The sequence below is a fragment of the Scyliorhinus torazame genome, chromosome 13 (genome assembly GCF_047496885.1).
Source record: "Scyliorhinus torazame isolate Kashiwa2021f chromosome 13, sScyTor2.1, whole genome shotgun sequence".
Lineage (NCBI taxonomy): Eukaryota > Metazoa > Chordata > Chondrichthyes > Carcharhiniformes > Scyliorhinidae > Scyliorhinus > Scyliorhinus torazame.
This window is the reverse complement of record NC_092719.1, coordinates 32,685,549-32,704,088: the sequence shown is the minus strand read 5'-3', so window position 1 is coordinate 32,704,088 and position 18,540 is coordinate 32,685,549. Positions and strand designations below refer to the sequence as shown.

Sequence of the window (18,540 nt, the reverse complement as noted above, 5' to 3'; positions counted from 1 at the left end):
TGGGTCCCAAGCAAAAAGGTTTGAAAAACACTGCTGTACACCAGACCTTAGGAAGGATTTACTGAATGTAATGGTTCCAAAGAAGTCATTTTGGGCTCAAAATGTCACCTGTTTTTTCTTGTCCACAGGTGCTGCAAGACCTGCTGAGTTTTTCCAGCATTTTCTGTTTTTATACCGAATGTAGCTTAATTTTATCAGGATGTTAATTGGACTGCAAGGGCTTAGTTACAAGGAGAGATCATACAAAAAGAGTTGCATATCCTGGAATTTTTAAGATTAAGCAGTATTTTGATCAAAATTTTCAAAACGTTAAGGGTAACAGAATTAGTAGATAGCAATAAACTATTTCCACAAGTTGGGGAGCCTAGCACTAGCTGAAATAATGTAAAAAGAGAGACAGGACATTTAGGAGTAAAGTTCGGACACACTTGCACATTCACTTCGTGTCTGCGACGGTCTAACCCCCACAAACTCAAAAGATGTGCAGGGTAGGTGGATTGGCCACGCTAAATTGCCCCTTAATTGGAAAAAAAACCACGCAGACACGGGGAGAACGTGCTGCAGAGAAGTTGAGACCTGGATGAATCTATAGTGAAATCCATGCTAGGCAGAAAGCAAAAACCTCAAACTGAAAGCCTGAATTAAAGAAAGGTGTACTGGAAGACAACCAATGGGCAATTTAGAGTGGCCAATCCACTTACGTGCATATCTTTGGGCTGTGGGGTTGAAATGCACCCAGACAGGGGAGAATGTGCAAACTCTACACGGACAGTGACCTGGGGCTAGGGTCGAACCCGGGTCCACAGCACCATCGACAGCAGTGCTGACCACTGGGCCACTCTACACCCCTCTTTTCCCAATGTGTGTGTGCACATCTTGGTCACCCAAGTTTTCTTCAAAACCTCGCCAACAGCCTGGCTTTGACCTTACAAGTTCCATCAGGAAGCACCTTTTCCGTGCATATCCAACTAGGAGATAGCACACGTTGTGCCCTAACCACGTACACCCCAAATTATTTCCAACTTTACAGCTCTTGCTGTTTTGCATAGTTTATTAATTTACCATCTAATTTGTTGGAAACTACCGAGGCCTCTTGATCATATGGGCTTCTGCTTCTTGTAGCATTCCTGGTCTGCACCATATTTCTTGACTTTGTTAAGTTGTGCCCTCTATTCTGCCTTACATCTTGTTTCAGACTGCTACTGCTTGATCTGCCTCTTCTATTACGAGATGTTCTTTTAACTGTTCCTATGGGCATCTTCACTGCCAGACCTAGTGTCCGAATGGACACTACGTTTATGTGCCCTCCATTTTTGTACTTCATATTCCCAATCCATGGGCTTAACCTCTCCCCCTTTATCTTGTCCATTGAACCAGTTTTTATATTGTCCAGTGACCTTCTCTGCTCTACCAAAGATAGTTGCATCCTTCCACTGACTGGCCCTTTCTGGCAAGTATGTCACTTTAGTGCTACCTTTGTCCATCTTCAGACACCCTGTCAATTTATGCAATCTGGTCCTCATAACTCTATAACATATGTGCATGGGAAGTAGCTAGTTCGTCAGCACTTGGAATATGTATATGAGAAGTAGCTGGCTCTTCAGCACTTGGAATAACCCTTGCTGAGTGTGCAAACTTGTAATCTGTGCCACTAATCCTGGCAAGTGTCCCCAAACAGTCTAGTTTCCATGCTGCAAAATGATGTTATCATCAGTACCTATATAATTTTTCCACTCGTTAAATCCATCTCTTTTATACTATGCCATGACTCCCTGTTTGAAGATAGTTTCAAATGGCTGCAAATTGTACCTCAATGCTCTCCTTATTCTTTGAGATTTTGCTTTAAGGAATGCTCTCCTGCCCATGTGCAGTGCAATCAAATGCTCAAAAAAGGTAGAGCTAATTGCAGTCTCCTCCTAAGTTGTAGGATTATCATTCATTACTGAAGGAATTTTGGGATTTCTACCAAAAACCAACTGATACGGACTGTAGCCCCTAACTGTCTTTAGTACCAATGCTAAAGCCAAAGTTGATTTACAATTGTCAAAATTTTACAAGGTATCTCATCTATCACAGCATGATTTTTCTCGCACCCACCCAGTTATCAAATGGGCTTTCAGCAGCTGTATTGTTATGTTGCTCTTATTAGCCTTAGTTTTATTAGCTCTAATTCTGTCACCTTTGCTCACGAGTCGCCAGGTATCTGTCTGATACCGCCACATGGTTCAAGCTCAAGTAATGATTAATAATGCAGCACACCGCTTAGTAAAAGATAAATCAACGATCATTTATTATATACAGCAATAAATACTTATACATTAATCCTACTTCTAGACTATTACCTACCACTAAAGGCCAATACTTAACTTTGGTGATGGCCCACCAGGTCAGGGAAACGAATGGTCTATCGAATTGGGTCTGGCCTGCAGGATTCAAAAAGGCTGGTACGAGTCGATAGTCTGGAACACCTATCTGGTAGCGATCGCTGGAGTAACATTTACTTGTTTCTTCGTCGAAGGATCTCGAAGGTTGCGAGCAGGAGAAGAAGGGTTGATCTGAACTTGGCCCCTATTTTTATAGTTCCCAGGGGCTTCCCGCCTCTCGGGGCGGACCTTGACCCTGGTTCCAAGTGATTGGACTTGGTCCCAATCACTGGGTTCGATATGCTCCAATAATGGGGCGATTTCTTGATCGGGGGTGGTCGTCCACCTTTCTTTGTCACAGCCACTGCTGGCGCCGAAAAGTCTGGATCGGCTTTATGTTGCTAATGTGTAGCAATTGTTCGCGGGGATGGCTGCTTAATATGCAGATGGCTGGGTTGATGTGCTGTTAATGGTTGCAGGTATCGGTCTGGGCCGACTTCCCCAGAGCCGAATACACTGTTTTGCCTGCAGCTGTCCGTTTGAGTCCTGTTGGCTGATTTTCCCATCAGCCTCTTTCGTTCGCCATTTTAGATCGGGGTTTGACCATTTTACTCGGGAATCAGCCATTTTAGGTGGCTACAGTTACGACCCGCTGGACTAATGCGCAATCAGTTCCAGCCCCATTTTACCAAGAGCCGCAACACAACTGAAATTAACTACAGTCTCCAAGTTTCTAAATTTAAACTATTAATTTTTATTAATAGCAATAACAGAGTAAATAGGTAGCAAATACAGGTGGTCAACTATTATCTAATTCCTAACACCTCCCTCTACACACAGAAGACAGACAAACAGAGAGAGGGAGAGAGAGAGAAAGGAGGAGGAGAGAGAGAGAGAGCAGAAGGGGGGGGGGGGAGAAAGAGAGAGAGAGGGGGGATAAAGAGAGGAGGGATAAAAAGAGAGGAGAAAGCAGCGTACTATTTTGCAACTTTTGTGTTCCTCACTTCCTTTGTTTGATTTAGAAATATATGTCCATTAAATATCCATAGGTCAAAATGTTGAGAACAAAATAAAAGAAATGGGAAATAGGGAATCACCAGGACAGACCCTTACAGTATTCCTTTTTTAAAAATAAATTTAGAGTACCCAATGGTTTTTTCCCCACCAATTAAGGGGCAATTTAGTGTGGCCAATTCACCTACCCTGTGCATGTTTGGGTTGTGGTGGTGAGACCAATGTCGACACGGGGAGAATGTGCAAAACTCCACACGGACAGTGACCTGGGGCTGGGATCAAACCTGGGTCCACAGCTCTAAGAGGCAGCAGTGCTAACCACTGCACTACCATGCCTCCCGACAGTATTCCTAATTATTATGTTCATGTTCTCACACAACGCAAAATTAATCTTTAGAAAATTCCCCCCCATTATCAGGGAGCACCCTGGCTGGTGGCCCCAGTTCAGTCCCTATCCATTTTCTGTTCCACAATTAGTTTATTTTCTTTGCAGCGTATAATCATCGACTGACTAAACCTAATTGCCAAGTCTACAAAATGTAAAATGAAAATTATTTTCTTTATCCCACACCTTCACTAAAATCTCTCACTAAGGACATACTCATTGTGGGTCATGATGGTGTTCTTGTATGTTTCTTACATATATCACATCTATCGCTTACCTGTTCTAACAGTTTGGTGTATTTTTCATCTCTTATACCCATATCCCTGAACAAAATTTTGTTTATCTTTGTGAAGGTGGATGTGCAAATTGCCGATGCAACTTTAACACAATCAACTTTTTGTTTTCTAGACTTTGTTCTCCGATGCTAACCATACTTCCTTAATTAGGATTCATTAACAGGATACAATAATGTGTACAAATTGCATAAATTATAACTCCATGGTTATTCCAAATACGATGGCCTTAGCGTTTTCCATGTCAATTTTCTTTCTTTTTCAACGTTCGACTCAATAGAACACAGAACATACAGTGCAGAAGGAGGCCATTGGGCCCATCGAGTCTGCACCGGCCCACTTAAGCCCTCACTTTCACCCTATCCCTGTAACCCAATAACCCCTCCTAACCTTTTTGGTCACTAAGGGCAATTTATCATGGCCAATCCACCTAACCTGCACGTCTTTGGACTGTGGGAGGAAACCGGAGAACCCGGGAGGAAACCCACGCAGACATGGGGAAAATGTGCAGACTCCGCACAGACAGTGACCCAGTGGGGAATCGAACCTGGGACCCTGGCCCGTGAAGCCACAGTGCTATCCACTTGTGCTACCGTGCTGCCCTTCAATAATAAAGGTATTCCACTGGATACGACATCCACTTGAATAAAATGATTCCTTCTGGCAAATTTACAAGGATCACTACTCTTTTCAGCGATTTCAGGATATTATTATCCCCAAATCTGAAAATTGTGGAACTTCCAAATTCCTTCATCTTTGTCACTTACAAAGTCCAGGCATCATTTTAACCAGTCTATTCCACATACTGTAGATGTGTCCAATGCAGCACAACTGAAGGATTCTGCGAGCAGCATTTCATCACCAGGTTGAAACTCCTTGTTACTAAAACAATGCCTTCTCTTTGTTTCTTCTTCAGAGTCTTCTGTCTCACATTTGGTTTCAAACATCCCATTATATCGCTTAAGACAGTCTATTGCATAATGGATATTTCAACCTAAAACAACGATTGACCACATCCTGGCATTTCTGGGTCCATTTTTCTGTTGAGATTTCCCAATTCATTCGCCCTGCCATAATTGTTTAAGGTGTTTCTGCCCTTGTTACTTTCAGTTATAAATCTTCTTTTGCCTGTTTCCAAACCACCTCGTCATCCCATTAACATTGTGTCTTCCATACTCGGTCTTACTTCCAATCAGCCCATTTGTGGCATGAATGCTGCCGGGAAGGAATGTTTGCCCAGGAACCTTATTAGAGACTCTGACATTTATTCTAGCAGGGCACGTCTTTCCGCAAATGTAACTCCCATCAAAACCAGAAGCCTATCCATATTTGTAACTACAGCACAGTCCAATGGCGTGCATGCCATTCTGAGTGAGCAATTTCTAGATGGACATTTTGCAGCCTTGCATACCATCTGTTAAATTCCGTTATGTACTCTTCTATGGAGGTATCCTCCAACTTGCTAAATTTTTCAAAATCTGACCAAGCCTCATAAGCATTTTATAAGTCATCCTTTTGGTAAATTTTATCCATGAAAGTTAATAACAGGGGCAGCACGGTGGCACAGTGGTTAGAATTGCTGCTTATGACGCTGAGGACCTGGGTTCAAATCCTGGCCTTGGGTTACTCTCCCTGTGGAGTTCGCACATTCTCCCAGTGTCTGCGTGGGTCTCACCCCCACAACCCAAAGATGTGCAGGGTAGGTGGATTGGCCACGCTAAATTGCCCCTTAATTGGAAAAAATAATTGGGTACTCTAAATTTATTTTAAAAAATGAAAGTTAATAACATATCCAAACCTTCATCTAAGTCGCATTGCCCTGGCTCCAATTCTGAAAATGCCTTGCACCTTATTTTGCTTTCATATGGTAATCTAAGTACCAAGGCCATTCCTTGTTTTACTTGGGCAAGGATGTAACCTGTGCACACATGTTAATCATTTTGCCTGTGGTCATAGGACTGACCCTCCGAAATCAATGGTGAGTGTCATACCCCGACATTTTACACTGGGAAAACAAATGGCTGGATTCAAGTTACTCAAAATCATTCTTCAAGGTTAGAAATCACTCTTCAAAGTTAGAATTCAGAATACAGTTTTTCCTCCAAAGAAATCTTGGTTGCAATCCTTTTTACTCACAAGCACGAACCCTCTGCTACCATTAAGCTCTGATGGTAACTCTACAAGAAGAACTAGAAAGCAGATCTTGACATTTTTGACTCCCAAGTCTGTGTTCAGCAGTCACTTCTCCAACAATACTGTATATCACTTGTATCCCCATTATATTTGGTGCTGTCTATTAAACAATTAAAACCCCAATTACAACTTAAGTATGAGGGAGCATTAACTATTTCCTAACACTCATGTCCTCCTGCGCAGGTGTCAACCCACTAAGGAACTACAGGAGCCAAGATGATGGAGTGGACTGGGGTGGCCAGGAGAAGCAGTAGTTTGTAACAGTGAGAGTTGGGGCTGTGAGTGTTAGAAAGGGTGAGGAGGAAGCATGTCTTATCACCTTCATAGCCATCCCAAATTCCTCCTCAGCAATAAAATCTCCATCTCCCAGGCCTGGGAAGGGCAAGTGTGGGAAAGCCCAGAGACTAGGAGTGAAGCCGACAAACAGATATGCACACACCTTCATCCTCCTTTCCCAGAAATCAATTTACAAATCAGGCTTGGACAGGAAGAAAACCCGGGCTGAATTGTAACCTGCTTTCACCCTCCCACTTTTATATGAATTCCACCAACGCCAGCCTGGAATGTCTACCACTAGAGGAGGATACACAGTCCCAGTTCTTTTGACCCTTTCCAGGACTTGGACCTAATCCTCCTCTCTCTAGTTCTGTTTAAGCGAAAAGGCAAAAAAAATGTTATTAGTTAGTTCTGCTGCTCGCCACTTTTCTAATGGTCATTTTTATTAATTACTCATTTTTGTGAATTATTAATTTATTGCTTTTGACATTGATTGTTTTTTGCTCAGCAAGTTGTTTATGTTTTCTTCATACCTCAACTTTTTTTAAATTCCAAGTCTAATATTGTGCCAAGCCAGCTGCTGCTGGGTTTCTTGAGGGGGAATGAGAGACTCTCAAGAAGCCGGATTGCTTTTGAATGGCTGCAAAAGGGCTAATACTGCTCCAACAGAAACAGGAATTGTTGGAAATGTTCAGCACATCTGGCAGGATCGGTGTAGACTGAAGCAGAGGTCAGTGATCCTTCGTCAGAACTAGCACAGATCGCAGACCTGAACCATTCACTTGGTTTCTCTTCCACAGATGCTGCCTACTGAGTAATTCCAGCATTGTCTGCTTATATTTCAGATTTCCAGCATCTGCAGTATTTATTCTTCTATTACATGCTCCAGGCTAGGCATTTGTAAGTGTGGTTAGTTTCAATTTAAAATGAGAAAATATGAGGCCGCACGGTGGTGCAGTGGTTAGCACTGCTGCCTCACGGCGCCGAGGTCCCAGGTTCGATCCCGGCTCTGGGTCACTGTCCGTGTGGAGTTTGCACATTCTCCCAGTGTTTGCGTGGGTTTCGCCCCACAACCCAAAGGTGTGCAGGATAGGTGGATTGGCCACATTAAATTGCCCCTTAATTGGAAATAATGAATTGGGTACTCAAATTTATAAAAGAAAATGAGAAAATATTTATCACTCAATTCAAGATGCAATTTTTCTGTTTTAAAAGCCTTTGTGTGGGGATAGAAAAAGCACACTACTACTGCAGCTGAATAGGTTGGCCCTGGAATTTACTGGAAGGCTTTTGCCATTTTTAAACTGGGAAGTGAAACCATAAGTCATGCACCAATAGCAAAGCTCAGTGTTAGTTCAAGATATTCTCATTTCTCCCAAGCAAGTCAACAGTTTGCCTTCTGTTCCTTCAGCTTTAACTTCAGACAAAGTCTCTTACTTGGCAGCCTTCTGGATGTCCATACCAACTACATCCATAGATATTCCCGTCTTATACTTTAGTTACTTATTCAAAAACTAAAATTAGGTTATTAGGCGTGACTCTTTTTTTTTTTACAAATCCTTCTGATGAAAGATCATCAACTTTGGTCCCTTCTCCATTTTTGCTGCCTGACCTGTCGTGTAATGAGTATTTTCTGTTTTACTTTACAAACCTACACTGGCTCAATCTAATTTAGTTTATATTTCTCGAGGTGTTCAGTCACTATATCCATGGTTTTAGATTGCAATAACTTTCCCACAACAAAGGTTAACCACGTCTATAATTTTCTGGTTTCTCTCACCCTTAAATTATGAAGTTGTATTTTCAATTCTCCAATCTAAAGAGATAATTCCTGAATCATAATAATAATAAACTTTATTGTCACAAGTAGGCTTACATTAACACTGCAATGAAGTTACTGTGAAAAGCCCCTAGTCGCCACATTCCGGCACCTGTTCGGGTACACTGAGGGATAATTCAGAATGTCCAATTCACCTAACAAGCACGTCTTGTGGGAATCGGATCACTTTGGAAGACTGTGGTTAAAGTATCTGCATTTATTTTAAACCAACTCCCTTGATGTCTCTGGGTGTAAACGATCAGGTTCTGGGGATTTGTTACTCTTCAGTGCCATTATTATTTCTAATCCTGTTCAGAGACAGCCATTCAGAATCCAATCTGAACAACTAATATTAAAACAGTCAGAACTAATCCTGAGCAGCTAAAACAATACATGAAGCACACTCTTACCACCAATTTAATGGCTGTTGTTAGTGACTGATTGTTACCCTTGTTGTGGATTGATATTGATTGGCCTTAGTCAAAGATCCTGACTGACTTTGTTGTACCAGTGGATTCTGTGATTCTAGCAAACCTTTGTTTCTTTGTGGCTTTCACTTTGGACTATAGGAAGTTTATCATGCTCTCCTCTTGGCAGAATTCCTATTCTGAACAAATAATTTACTTAACACTCGCAGAGTCGCTCTCCAATATTCACTAGATATATAAATGGGGCGGCACGGTGGCACAGTGGTTAGCACTGCGGCCTCACGCTGCCGAGGACCCAGGTTCGATCCAGAATCACTGTCCATGTGGAGTTGCACATTCTCCCCGTGTCTGCGTGGGTCTCACTCCCACAACCCAAAGATATGCAGGGTAGACGAATAGGCAATGCTAAAATGCCCCTTAATTTGAAAAAAAAATGAATTGGGTACTTTAAATTATATATATATATATATATATATATATATAAACACACCCTCTTTACAACAACACCAATCACATACTGATCATCACTTCAGTGGTTTTTACCGTGACCTTCTGACCAGCACTGAACTCTCATTTCATGCCTGGTGTATCATGATTCATCTTCACTTTGTCTTGCTTTTGTCTTACAAAGAAAACTAAACCTGGTCTTAGGAGCATGTTTAAACAGTAACACGCAAAGTAAGCGATCTGTTGTGGACTGGGGTTTTTTCATACAATTTACAGTGCAGAAGGAGGCCATTCGGCCCATCGAGTCTGCACCGGCTCTTGGAAAGAGCACCCAAGGTCAACACCTCCACCATATCCCCATAACCCAGTAACCACACCCAACACCAAGGGCAATTTTGGACACCAAGGGCAATTTATCATGGCCAATCCACCTAACCTGCACATCTTTGGACTGTGGGAGGAAACCGGAGCACCCGGAGGAAACCCACGCACACACGGGGAGGATGTGTAGACTCCGCACAGACAGTGACCCAAGCCGGAATCGAACCTGGGACCCTGGAGCTGTGAAGCAATTGTGCTATCCACAATGCTACCGTGTTGCCCTTATTCTGGGTTATTCTGTAAAAGAACAGATAACTGTCTAGTGTGTGTCGAAGAGAAACATGGAAATTACTGCCTAGCTTTTCACCCAGCAAATACTTCTGCAAAGATCTTTTTACAATTAGCAGACCTCTATCTCCAGCACCATTCGATGCTGGGTGTGTGTTTTACTCCATTCTTACTCAGAAATATTTCAAACTTTATCACGTTAACTGTGGATCATTATCTGACACCAATACCTCTGGCAACCTATAAATTGCACACCAACTTCTCAAAATCTAGTAGTTTTGGCACACTCAACATTTATCTACTTGCTAGAGCTATCGGCCAAAATGTAGTACTCTTTCCTTTCCACTTCAAAGAAATTGACTTGTACTAATTCTGATGGTTTTCTTGTGTTTAACCGTAGGATGAAAGAAGCCTTATCTGCGTAATTTCTAATACTGAGACTACTTCACAACTTTTCACCAACTCTTCACAACTTTTCACCAACTCGTCAATATCGCTATCTACCTATGGGTACCAAAATAGCTTCTTGCTCCAGTTTTATACAGATGCTCTTTATGAAGTTCTGTCACAATTACTCTTAAACCTTGGCCGAATAATGACTCAACAGCTTTATGGGAGACAGCCTTCCTTGATCTACACTCATCTGTACATGTGAAATACTCTTGCAACTTCACAACATCACACTCTTTAGGCCACTTATTCAAGACATAATTGAGCATTTCACTGAGCACCACATCTTCGTGAGTTTCTTCACTAATTTCAGGCATTTACTGACATGCCATTTATGTAAAATAATTTTAAAGTAACTCAGTGGCTAGAAACGGATCAGCTTCATGGGAAATCGCCCAAGAACATCTGCATTTGCATGATCTGCTGTTTCACGATATTTAATATCATACTGATGACTAATTCTATAATTTTGTCCTCCTTGATCAAAGATCACTTTGTCTTCTCTTAGCACTTCCTCATTGCTTGAAATACTATTACCAATTTCTACTGCAAATAACTCAAGTCAGTTTTACCTGAAGCCAATTTCCTCCCAAGGAGAAGTTGTTTCCTCCAACTACTATCACTGTCAAGTAACAAAATCATCGCATTCCACTCGCACCAACTTACCCTAACATTGGATTAAATACAGCTATTGAAATAACTAGTCAGTTTCACTTCAGTTTTACACAAGGGAATGTGATTCAGGGATTTTGTGTACTTGCCTTCTGAAATAACAATCACTGCTACAGCTGTATTACTGAAGAAAGTAAGGTGTAAATCTCTGACTTGCAATTTACTGAGTGCTGGAATTATATTTTTCATTTGCTATTTTCTTGCTCTCCGAGTGCAACTCATGATCTTCCGATTCTGTGTGCATTCAATGACTTTCAGACTCCTGATCTAGCGTCACATCTACCACAATTTCATGGCTAAAACCTATTTGCAGCATTACTGTTTCCTCTACTCCTAAATGCTGTCTGAATATGACTGACTTTACCATGAGCATAGCACTTTGACTGGAAACAGGAGCATTTAAATGATTGGTGGCTACCATGGCAATGGTAACATCTGCATTTCTGACTCTGAGACTGTGAACTTGGCTGCCGTGCCCTGGATCTTGCCGAAATCCAGTAGTTTGCAGTGTCAGCTCAGGTAAATAACTCCCTTGCAATTTGTAACTTTTGTTCTGCCATTTCCATGGTTGTGCCCTCAGGCCTCCTTCCATGTCACAATTACTGCCTTTGCTCACAAGCTTAGGCCTCCTATGAATGTCTCTCTGAAGTTGATTTCTAAGTTTGTGGCATACCCACAGTTTAATTCGAGAACGTAATATGCAACAGTCTCACTTGACAACTACCTCCTTTGATAGAACTCAGTGCAATCTCATTCTTTGGTATGCCATAATACAAGTTCAGAGTAACCCATACTACTGGGTCTTGCAGAAAACATTGATTAGACACCACCTCAAAAGCATCCGACCCCCGTCATGGTGAGGAAGGCATTTACTTTCTCCTCATCCATTTTATTCAATTTCAGTTAAAGTGTAATCTTCATTCATAATTCCATCAGTCCTCTTTGTTAAGGTTAAATTCACCCTTTTTTTTCAATTACATAACGTGCTGCCTAGCTATGTACCTGAATGTGATGTGCATACACAGAACAATCTTTCAAATCACAAACCTCAAAATCAATTTTAGGAGTTTCAAAAGGTGTCATAATGTTCTTCAATCCTGAACTTCTCAAACAAAGTACAAAAACAAATTCTATCCTGTTCTCTTCAACACCTTTCTGTTGTTAATCTTTTCTCAGTACAATACACATGTGGACTCACAGCAGGCAGCTATTACTCAACTAACTTTATTTACACCTCCCAACAGAGAACATTTTAGTTGCATATTTGCGAGACTTGCACACCTGCAGTTCATTAGTTGTAAACAATTATTTAAAACAACTGAGCATGTGTAATCCTTCACAAGCAGTAGAGAGGGCAATATAACAAAATGCTTAGACCTTGCAAATGTACAACAACACAAAATAAAATTTGTTTCAAAGTAACAACCTAGTAATGTTGTGTTTTCAATTTACAAACCCACAACATTTCAGGATCCTATACATATGTATCCACAACTATCAAAAGAACATATATTTAATTTTGAAAGACAAATGATCTGTCAGACTAGGTACCTATCAGTCACCACAAAAGAAATGCCAGAATAGGCCAAGATGAAGGCCTGTTTTGTACTTAACTCATTGTACAGCAGTCTCTCTCAACACAATCATAATAACCAGGTATTCTACTTCCATATATCAGAACTGTATAGACTTTCTCTTGGCATTAGGGAAGGGTATATTGCTGGAATCACATCATGAATATAACTTTTGAAGGATTACACATGTTCAGTTGTTTTAAATAATTGTTTACAACTAATGAACTGCTGATGTGCAAGTCTCGCAAATATGCAACTAAAATATCACCAATTTTCCAAATTCACCCCAGCACAAATGAGAGAGGAAAATAAATCTGCAAAGACAAACGCTACACCATACTGCAGAGCCACTCGAGATGCATAAGAAAGATAAAAGTGTGAAAAAGTAACTTATAAAAATAATTTTAGAATATCTGGGTTTTCTTTACATAACTGGTTACAGGAGACTTTGTTCATTACCAGAGATATTTTAACTGTGCTTCTACAACTGTATATTTTACATTGGGGGTCAGTTCGCTCAAATGGTTGGACAGCTGGTTTGTGATGTGGAGCAATGCCAACAACATGGATTGAACTCCCGCATTGCCCCACCTTCCCTACAGTGCCCCTCACCTAAGGTGTGGTGACCCTCAGGTTAAATCACCACCAGTCAGCTCTCAAAGGGGAGAGCAGCCTATGGTCTTCTAACACTGTAGCATCATTTATATTTACGTTTATATTTTACATTGCATTTAAATACTTTATTGTTTTGTTGCAATGTGCAAGTCTGCTTCCTCTATTAAAACTGAGAAATTTCAATCTGCATAAAAAGTACCTTCAACTTATTGACTCAGTTACTCTGTATTGTACATAATTTCCCAAGAATTATCATTTGCAATGAATATCTGCCAAACTAGATCATAACCAATGAAAGATAAGGTGCAGAGATTGCTACACACCAAGTCCACTATGAAGCATTGAAAGCCCCAGAGTTACAATGCTCCCTGAATGTCTTTTCATTTTAATTTCAAAGCAGTTTCCATGTACCCTAAAAGAAAATGGAACCTATAACAAATCTATAAAAGGACATTATAAATCACGGAGAATTCTGTAACACTCAGCAAATCTGACAGCATATGATCTGAGAAACAAAGTGAACATTTCCAATCGATGACAGCTTGTTAGAACTGGAAATAGTTAAGAGATGTATTACGTTTTGAACACGTACAGAGACAGGAAAATGTGGCGGGGGGGGGGGGGGGGGTACAAAAGGGAAGCTCTGATAAGGTGGAAGGCAGGAGAGATTAAATGACAAAAAGGGATGATGGTGAAAGTCCAAAGATGTGCAGGTTAGGTCAATTGACCATGCTAGACTGCCGCTTAGTGGCCACAGATGTGCAGATTAGGTGGGGTTACAGGGATAGGATGGGGAAGTGGGCCGCACTTTCAGATGGTCGGAGCAGACACAATGGACCAAATGACCTCTTCTGCACTGTTGGAGTTCTGTGGGTCTAAGGCAAGAAACAAAAAAAAAAAAAGAGACCCTTCGGCCCATTGTGTCTATGCCAGCCATCAAACACCTATCAATCCTAATCCCATTTTCTAGCACATGGCCCAGAGCCTTTTACGCTAAATGGTTCTTAAATGTTCTGAGGAGTCCCGCCTCTGCCACCCTTTAAGGCAGAGCGTTGCAGATTTTCACCACCCTCTGGGTTAAAATGTTTTCCCTCAAATTCCCTCTAAATCGCCTGTCCATTATTTTAAATCTATGCCCTCTGGTTATTGACCATTCAAGGAGGTGAAAAGTTTCTTTCTATCTATCTCATCCATGTCCCTCATAATTTTGTACACCTCAATCAGTTCCCCCTTAGCCTTCTCTGTTCTTAGGAGAACAACCCCAACCTAACCAGTCTCTCTTTATTGCTGAAATGTTCCCAGGCAACATCTTGATGAACCTCTGCTGCACCCTTTCTAGCGCAATCACATCCTTCCTATGATGTGACGACTACAACTGCACACAGTACTCTAGCTGTGGCCTGACAAGCGTGTTATACAGCTCACCCATATACACCCTGCTCTTATATTCTATGTACAAAGTCTTACAACACCAGGTTAAAGTCCAACAGGTTTGTTTCGATGTCACTAGCTTTCGGAGCGCTGCTCCTTCCTCAGGTGAATGCAGAGGTCTGTTCTATATTCTATGCCTCAGCTAATAAAGGCAAGTATCCCAAATGCTTATTAACCACCTTTTCTGCTCTTAGACGAGAAGGGGATTTTGGGGGCATTGAGTGACAGAGCACGTCAGCACGAAAGGAACGGTTCCTTCGGAATGCTCAAGTGTGCGGGCCCGCGCAAGATAGGTTTAGCGATAGTATCAGGCAGAAATCATGGATGAGGAACTGTTGAATGTGAAGGTTGATTGGTTGGGCGGCACAGTGGCTAGCACAGCTGCCTAGGGCACTGAGGTCCCGGGTTCGATCCCGGTCCTGGGTCACTGCTTAAGACCATAAGACATAGGAGCGGAAGTAAGGCCATTCGGTCCATCGAGTCCACTCCACCATTCAATCATGGCTGATTTCAACTCCATTTACCTGCTCTCTCTCCATAGCCCTTAATTCCTCGAGAAATCAAGAATTTATCAACTTCTGTCTTAAAGACACTCAACGTTCCGGCCTCCACCGCCCTCTGTGGCAATGAATTCCACAGACCCACCACTCTCTGGCTGAAGAAATTTCTCCTCATCTCTGTTTTAAAGTGACTACCTTTTATGCTTGTGTGGAGTGTGCATGTTCTCACCGTATCTGCGTGGGTTACACCCCCCACAATCCAAAGATGTGCAGGTTAGCTGGATTGGCCACACTAAATTGACCCTTAATTGGAAAAAAACATAATTGGGTACTCTAAATTTATTTTTTTTAAAGTGCAGGTTGATGGAATGGAAGGCAGGGAAAAGGGAACCGTATCATGGTTTTGAGAGGGAGGGGGAGGAGTGAGAGCAAAAGTGTGGGAAATGGGACATAACGGAGGGCCTGTCAATTACGCAGAGAGGATGGGAGAGACAAGAGATAGAGAGAGATGAGAGAGAGAGAAGGGAACAGGAGGGGGTGGAAGATGTGAAATTTTAAAATTAATGCTTTCACAGGTATGGGCATCGTTGGCTAGACTGGCATTTATTGCACATCCCTACTTAGGGTGGCACAGTATTTAACACTATTGCATCACAGCGCCAGGAGCCCGGGTTCAATTCTGGTTTTGGGTGACTGTCTTGTGTGGAGTCTGCACATTCTCCCAGTGTCTGTGTGGGTTTCCTCCGGGTGCTCTGGTTTCATCTCACAGTCCAAAGATGTGGAGGTTTGGTAGATTGGCAATGTTAAATTGCCCCTTAGTGTCCAGGGGTGTGCAGGTTACGTTACAGGGGTACGATAGGGTGGGCAACTGAGTGGATCTAGGTCAAATGTTTGCAGGGTTGGTGCAGACTCGAAGGGCCAAATGGCCTCCTTCTACACTGTAGGGGTTCTATGATAATTGCCCTTGAGAAGGTGGTGCCAAGCCATCTTTTTGAACCGTTGCAGTCCATGTGGTGTAGGTATGCCCACAGAGTTGTTAGTAAAGGAGTGCCAAGATTTTGGTCCATAAAAACATACAAAATAGGTGAAGTATTTAGCCCCTCTAACCTTCTCTGCCATTCAATAAGATTATAAATGGTCTGTTTATGTTTCAAGTTCTACATTCCCATCTACCCCTGAAAGCTCTCGATGCCCTTCTCTAAGAAGAATGTAACCCTTGATTCCTTTCCCGAAGAAGAATCTATCTCCGTCAGCTTTTATTTTCTGCACTAACTTTCAATATGGCACCTTATCAAGTGCCTTCTGCAAATCCAAGTGCAGCACGTCTCTAGGCTCCCTTTTATCAACAGTGCATTTTACACCTTCAAAGAACTCCTTTGAAGATCCAGCAATAGTGAAGGAATGGCAATATAGTTCCAATCAGGATGGCATGCATCTGCTGCCCTTCTCCTTCTAGGTGGTAGAGGTCACAGGTTTGCAATCAAATTGCAAATGGTGAATTGTTGAAGTGCATCTTGTAGATGGTACACTGCTGTTACTGTGCATTGGTAGTGGAGGAAGTGAATGTTTAAGGTGATAGATAGTGCCATCCAAGGGGGCTGCTGTGACCAAGATAATGTCCAGCTTGAGTGTTGTTGGAGCTGCATTCAGGTAAGTTGAGACTATTCCATCACACTCCTCTTAACTCTTTTTAATCAACTCATAAGAATATTTTACAGCACCACAATATATTAGATGGAAGTTTAAGCTGCTGAAACGACGACAAAAGCTCACCTCTAAAACGGGAAAACACACACAATATTTCACTCAAAAAATATGTTTTTGTTGTCACTTTCTAAGCAGACAGTTCCACAATTCACAAATGCCACAAGTATTTCATAATGTGGGTGTAATGCCGGCCTGTAGTTTAAAAATCAAAGGATCAAACATAAGTTACTGGCACAAGTCATATATATGTGACATAATTTTGTCATCACAAGAGTGAAATGCCATCATTAAGGCTTGACAGCTATACAAATAATACTTAATGTTTCCAACAGAATAAGATCGCTGGTTTGTGCTGTATGACCTAATGACGTGGTCAAAGCACAGGTTGGATGAAAAGTTGAAAGGATAAGCAACTGAACAAGCATCAGACACAACCTCATCAGTTACCATAGAACTAAACCAATCTCTTTCGTATACTGAAACAAATATGCTTCCTTTCCGGTAGCTCAGAGGGCAAGTACAATATATGGTGTAGTACAAAGCCATATAAATCAGGAAGGTGATAGAACAGTCATTCAAATATTAGCAAAACACGCAATATAAAGAAAATTAGTAACAGGAGTCATCATGCTTATGGGACAAAAAGTCTACCAAGTACCGTCATACCAAAGTGACATTACATGCACGTTCCATCTGAACAGTTCACATGCCACAAAACTATTCGTCAATTAGTTGACAAAGAAAACTTCCACCCACACAGAAGAAAATAAGACTCCAGCCCTGTGCAGGGCTAGGGTTGGGTGTACATCCTCCAGGAAATAGTCAAACCAAAATTAATCACAAATGAGATATTCTAAAGTCAAACCCAGCCGAGCACAAATGACCGACAATGCGGACAGAACGGCCACCATCGCTACAGGCAAATGTTTCCGTGTCAAGCAACATAATAAATCACCGCGACAGATGCAATTTTAATCATACCAGCGTTCTGCAGCACCAGCCAGGGAATAAAGAAAGCTCTTTCTTCCTGCCGAAGACCAGGACCGCCGTTGCCAGGTCCACCAGCAGCAGCAGCAGGACCTGCATCAATTTACACAAATACACACCACTCTCTGCACTACTCACTTTTTATGAGCCTTCTCTTTCTTTCCTTTCGGCCTCCTCTTTCGAGCTTGAATGGCCAGGACTGACAAGACAACAAAACCAGATAACACATTAAAATATATATGTGATCATTTTTTTAAATCCACCCCTCAACGAACGATTAAAAAAAAACCCCAAACGCGCCCCGGCAATCATGTAACACAACGAGGTGTGAGGGTTGTTGTTTTTTTTTTTTATTCTCAACGTGTTAAAAAGAAAATACAATACAGAAAGTGGTCGGCGCTGAGGTGGACCGGTGGACGGGATTATTTCTCCTCCTTCCTCTTCCCCCTCACCTTTCCTGGAACTCATTTTCCAGCCGGGATTGTCCTCGCGGAGCCGCGCGCAGGCGCAACCGTCAACTTCCCGGCGCTCGAGCGCAGGAAGCCGGGCGGCCTGGCCCACGGCCGACGTCACGCGCCGTCCGCGGCAGCTGTCCGAGTTAAAGGGCCCCCGCAAAGCCAGTCAGACAGGCGGCAGCGCAGAGCCGCCAAACGGACTTACCGCGCAAGCACGGGCGCTTAGTTTTGGCGCTGTAACCACCTCCCCTTAGACGTTCTTCAACTTGTTATCCCTTTCATGTGCATAGCCCGTTGAAAGGACAAATTAGAAATTGTTTAA

General features: G+C 42.1%; 1 protein-coding gene across 5 annotated transcripts in view; it reads right to left on the bottom strand.

Moving 5' to 3' along the window:
- srpk2 (SRSF protein kinase 2) overlaps positions 1–18,315 on the bottom strand; it is a 366,377-nt gene extending 348,062 nt beyond the window's left edge. For 4 of the 5 annotated variants that reach the window (XM_072471289.1, XM_072471294.1, XM_072471293.1 and 1 more), the window contains exons 1-2: positions 18,216–18,315; positions 17,902–17,962 (exon numbers count right to left, since the gene is read on the bottom strand). In XM_072471289.1, coding sequence (XP_072327390.1) covers positions 17,902–17,962; positions 18,216–18,231 — 77 coding nt within the window. In that variant the 5' untranslated portion in view covers positions 18,232–18,315. Of the gene's footprint in view, positions 1–17,901; positions 17,963–18,147 lie in introns of all 5 variants that reach the window. The other variant, XM_072471292.1, reaches the window with a different exon arrangement.
- Between the last annotated feature and the right edge of the window lie 225 nt (positions 18,316–18,540).